Here is a 5012-nt window from a genome sequence, read left to right on the forward strand (position 1 = left end):
AAAGCAGCTGCGTAACAGATAAGTCAAATCACAACAAGCAAAGCTTATAACCATGCTCTAAGCTGGTTTACTTGCCAACGAACTGGCTGCAGTTTAGAAAACGAACAAAAAAAAAGAACAAAAAAACAGTACACGAACTGGAATGAAATACAAAACGTAATAAGTAATAAGCGAAACAAGTAGAAACGTGGGGCAGGGGGTGGGCGGGGGGAGGGGAGGCGGAGGTAATAATGGAATTTGGGTTTGCATCGCATTGCATTATATGATACTGCACTGTATTACCACTGTCCTGAATGGTACTGCACTGTATTACCATTATCCTGTATGGTACTGCACTGTATTACCATTATCCTGTATGGTACTGCACTGTATTACCACTGTCCTGTATGGTACTGCACTGTATTACCACTGTCCTGAATGGTACTGCACTGTATTACCATTGTCCTGTATGGTACTGCACTGTATTACCATTGTCCTGTATGGTACTGCACTGTATTACCATTGTCCTGTATGGTACTGCACTGTATTACCATTGTCCTGTATGGTACTGCACTGTATTACCACTGTCCTGTATGGTACTGCACTGTATTACCATTGTCCTGTATGGTACTGCACTTTATTGCATTGTATGGTACTGCACTGTATTACCATTGTCCTGTATGGTACTGCACTTTATTGCATTGTATGGTACTGCACTGTATTACCATTGTCCTGTATGGTACTGCACTGTATTACCATTGTCCTGTATGGTACTGCACTGTATTACCACTGTCCTGTATGGTACTGCACTGTATTACCACTGTCCTGTATGGTACTGCACTGTATTACCACTGTCCTGTATGGTACTGCACTGTATTACCATTGTCCTGTATGGTACTGCACTGTATTACCACTGTCCTGTATGATACTGCACTGTATTACCATTGTCCTGTATGGTACTGCACTGTATTACCATTATCCTGTATGGTACTGCACTGTATTGCATTGTATGGTACTGCACTGTATTACCATTGTCCTGTATGGTACTGCACTGTATTACCACTGTCCTGTATGATACTGCACTGTATTACCATTGTCCTGTATGGTACTGCACTGTATTACCACTGTCCTGTATGGTACTGCACTGTATTACCATTGTCCTGTATCATACTGCACTGTATTACCATTGCCCTGTATGGTACTGCACTGTATTACCATTGTCCTGTATGGTACTGCACTGTATTACCATTGCCCTGTATGGTACTGCACTGTATTACCATTGTCCTGTATCATACTGCACTGTATTACCATTGCCCTGTATGGTACTGCACTGTATTACCACTGTCCTGTATGGTACTGCACTGTATTACCACTGTCCTGTATGGTACTGCACTGTATTACCATTGTCCTGTATGGTACTGCACTGTATTACCACTGTCCTGTATGGTACTGCACTGTATTACCACTGTCCTGTATGATACTGCACTGTATTGCATTGTCTCGTGCTTTACTATACCGCATTGCATTGCATCATACTGTACAGCCACTGTATCGCGTCGCGTCGCAACACTAACCGACGCTCTCCACAGGTGCTCAGGTCGATCGAGGGCATCGAGATCTACTGGGACGGGAAGGAGGACGCTGAAATCTACGTGCCAGAGATCTACGCGGACCGCCTCTGCGGCCTGTGCGGCAACTTCAACGGGGATCAGTCCGACGACTGGATCCTTGGACCTGCCTGCCCTACCACGGGCGACAACACCTCTGTCCCTGTGAGTGTGTGTGGGGGGGGGGTTGTGTGGGGTGTGGTGGGGGGAGAATGTGTGCGGGTGTGGGTGGGGGGAGTTGTTTGGTGGTGTTGGGTGGTGGTTTAGGGATGGGATGTGGGGTGGGGGTGTGGTGTGGGATGGTGGGTTGGGGATGGGGGAAGGGTGGGTGATGTGGGGTGGTGTGGCGCCGGGTGTGGTGTGGTGGGGTGGGGTGGGGTGACGTTGCATGGTGTGGTGTGGTTGGGGTGGGGTGTGGTGTGTGGGGTGGGGGTGTGGTGTGGGATGGTGGGTTGGGGATGGGGGGTGGGTGGGTGATGTGGGGTAGTGTGGCGCCGGATGTGGTGTGTGGGGTGGGGGTGTGGGGTGGGATGGTGGGTTGGGGATGGGGGAAGGGTGGGTGATGTGGGGTAGTGTGGCGCCGGATGTGGTGGGGTGGGGTGACGTTGCATGGTGTGGTGTGGTTGGGGTGGGGTGTGGGTTGTGTGTGTGTGGGGGGTGGGGGGTGCCGTGGTGTGTCGTTATATGGGGTGAGATGGTAAGAATCGGAATTAGAAAAAAATGAACAGTTGGAGCTTGCCAACACATGTTGATTAATGAACTGTACACCTGCCTGGCATCGTGTGTGTGTGTGTGTGTGTGTGTGTGTGTGGTGATGGGTGATGTGGTGTGGTGTGGTGTGGTGTGGTGGTGGGATGGGGTGTGTAGTGGTGTGGTGTGGTGTGGTGAGGTGTTGGTGGGGATAGGGGGATAGGGGGGTAGGGGGTGTGGTGCGGGGTGGAATGGTGTGGTTTGGTGTGGCGTGCTGTGTGGAGAATGGTTTTGTGTGTGTGTGGGGGGGGGGGGGTATGGGGGGAGCATTTGGGGGGGTGTCGTGTTGGGTGTGTGGGGTGGGGTGGTGTGTGAGGGTGGGCTAGTGGGGTTGGGGATGGCGGAGGGGGAGAGGAGCGGGAAGTGGTGGGTGTGGGGTAGAGTGGGGTTGCGTTCGTTGTATGGTGTCGGCAGGGGTGTTGTTGTGGGGGGGGGGGGAGTTGTAGGGGGTGGGGTATGGAGTGGTGCCGTGGTGTGGCATTGTACGGGATGGGATGGTGTGGTGATGGGTGGTGTGGGGTGGTGTGGTGTAGCGTGGTGTGGGGTGGTGTAGCGTGGTGGTGCGTGGTGTGGTGATGTGGTGTGGGTGGTGTGGGGTGGGGATGTGGTGATGTGGTGTGGGGTGGCTTGGTGGTGTGGGGTGGATTAACACAACATTAGATATTGAATTTGGTCATATGATGTCAGACGTGCTGTAGTACTGTGAATAAGCCTGCTTGCTTCCGCACTGAACATGCATGGTTCGATCCCGCTGGAATGCCTCCCCCCGCCCCCCTACGCTCCCCTACCCCCCTCCCTCCCCAGCTGATTACTACTCAATACAGAACTCATTTTCAGGATATTCTAAAAATCTCTTTTCTTTTTCCTCATAATTTCTTTTACTGCGTAAAAGACTCATCACAAGTAAGTATTGAAGGCCTTGCTTCTCTTGTTTTTTCACTTGATTCAAACGCTTGTAACTTGATTTTAATGGAATGTACTGGCCTTGGGTGAAATGATCACTTTAATGTTGTTTTGACTGGCCTGTGAATTTCCAATGATTTTTGGTTCTTTTCGATAGTTAACATTTTTATTCGGAGCTTCGATGCTTCGAAGTCTCAACCCCTTTGCGTTCGGTCCTATAACGACATAATTTGATTTGATTTGATTTGGTTTTGGAGGAGTTAAAGCACTGAACACTTGAATAGCGGTGCTGATGGGGTCAGTCATATCTGTTTCACAAGACGACCGACAACGAATCCAAGTTCGGCAACTCCTGGATGGTGGAGAACAACGGCACGTGCGTGGCCCAATGTCAGAAGGTGCCTCCCGACAACGAGTGCGTCATGAACAAGCTGGAGGCGCAGCGCATGTGCCATGAGCTGTTCGACCGCCAGACGTCCATATTCAAGGTGAGGGAAGGGTAAAGGGTACCGCCAGAAGTCCATATTCAAGGTGAGGGAAGGGTAAAGGGTACCGCCAGAAGTCCATATTCAAGGTGAGGGAAGGGTAAAGGGTACCGCCAGAAGTCCATATTCAAGGTGAGGGAAGGGTAAAGGGTACCGCCAGAAGTCCATATTCAAGGTGAGGGAAAGGTAAAGGGTACCGCCAGAAGTCCATATTCAAGGTGAGGGAAAGGTAAAGGGTACCGCCAGAAGTCCATATTCAAGGTGAGGGAAGGGTAAAGGGTACCGCCAGAAGTCCATATTCAAGGTGAGAGAAGGGTAAAGGGTACCGCCAGAAGTCCATATTCAAGGTGAGGGAAGGGTAAAGGGTACCGCCAGAAGTCCATATTCAAGGTGAGGGAAAGGTAAAGGGTACCGCCAGAAGTCCATATTCAAGGTGAGGGAAAGGTAAAGGGTACCGCCAGAAGTCCATATTCAAGGTGAGGGAAGAGTAAAGGGTACCGCCAGAAGTCCATATTCAAGGTGAGGGAAGGGTAAAGGGTACCGCCAGAAGTCCATATTCAAGGTGAGGGAAGAGTAAAGGGTACCGCCAGAAGTCCATCTTCAAGGTGAGGGAAGGGTAAAGGGTACCGCCAGAAGTCCATATTCAAGGTGAGGGAAGGGTAAAGGGTACCGCCAAAAGTCCGTGTTCAAGGTGAGGGAAGGGTGAAGGGTACCGCCAGAAGTCCATATTCAAGGTGAGGGAAGGGTAAAGGGTACCGCCAGAAGTCCATATTCAAGGTGAGGGAAGGGTGAAGGGTACCGCCAGAAGTCCATATTCAAGGTGAGGGAAGAGTAAAGGGTACCGCCAGAAGTCCATATTCAAGGTGAGGGAAGGGTAAAGGGTACCGCCAGAAGTCCATATTCAAGGTGAGGGAAGAGTAAAGGGTACCGCCAGAAGTCCATATTCAAGGTGAGGGAAGGGTAAAGGGTACCGCCAGAAGTCCGTGTTCAAGGTGAGGGAAGGGTAAAGGGTACCGTAAGAAGTCCGTGTTCAAGGTGAGGGAAGGGTTAATTTAAGGGTACCGTAAGAAGTCCATGTTCAACGTGTGTGTGTGTGTGTGTGTGTGTGTGTGTGTGTGTGTGGCTCTGTGTGTGGCTCTATGTGTGGCTGTGTGTGTGTGCGTGTGTGTGTGTTTGTGTGTGTGCCTCTGTGTGTGTGTGTATGTGTGTGTTTGTGTGTGTGTGTGTGTGTGTGTGTGTGTGTGTGTGTGTGTGTGTGTGTGTGTGTATGCCTGCCTGTGTGTGTCTC

At 50.6% G+C, this 5012-nt stretch overlaps 1 protein-coding gene across 2 annotated transcripts in view; it reads left to right on the forward strand.

The window, feature by feature from the left end:
- The window catches only part of LOC143290501 (uncharacterized), a 132678-nt gene extending 128980 nt beyond the window's left edge, over positions 1 to 3698 (forward strand). For both annotated transcript variants that reach the window (XM_076599997.1, XM_076599998.1), the window contains 2 exons: positions 1569 to 1751; positions 3560 to 3698. In XM_076599997.1, the coding sequence (XP_076456112.1) occupies positions 1569 to 1624 (56 nt within the window). In that variant the 3' untranslated portion in view covers positions 1625 to 1751; positions 3560 to 3698. The remainder of the gene's footprint in view (positions 1 to 1568; positions 1752 to 3559) is intronic.
- The last annotated feature ends 1314 nt before the right edge of the window (positions 3699 to 5012 follow it).

Source organism: Babylonia areolata, chromosome 15, assembly GCF_041734735.1.
Source record: "Babylonia areolata isolate BAREFJ2019XMU chromosome 15, ASM4173473v1, whole genome shotgun sequence".
NCBI classification, from domain to species: Eukaryota; Metazoa; Mollusca; class Gastropoda; order Neogastropoda; family Buccinidae; genus Babylonia; species Babylonia areolata.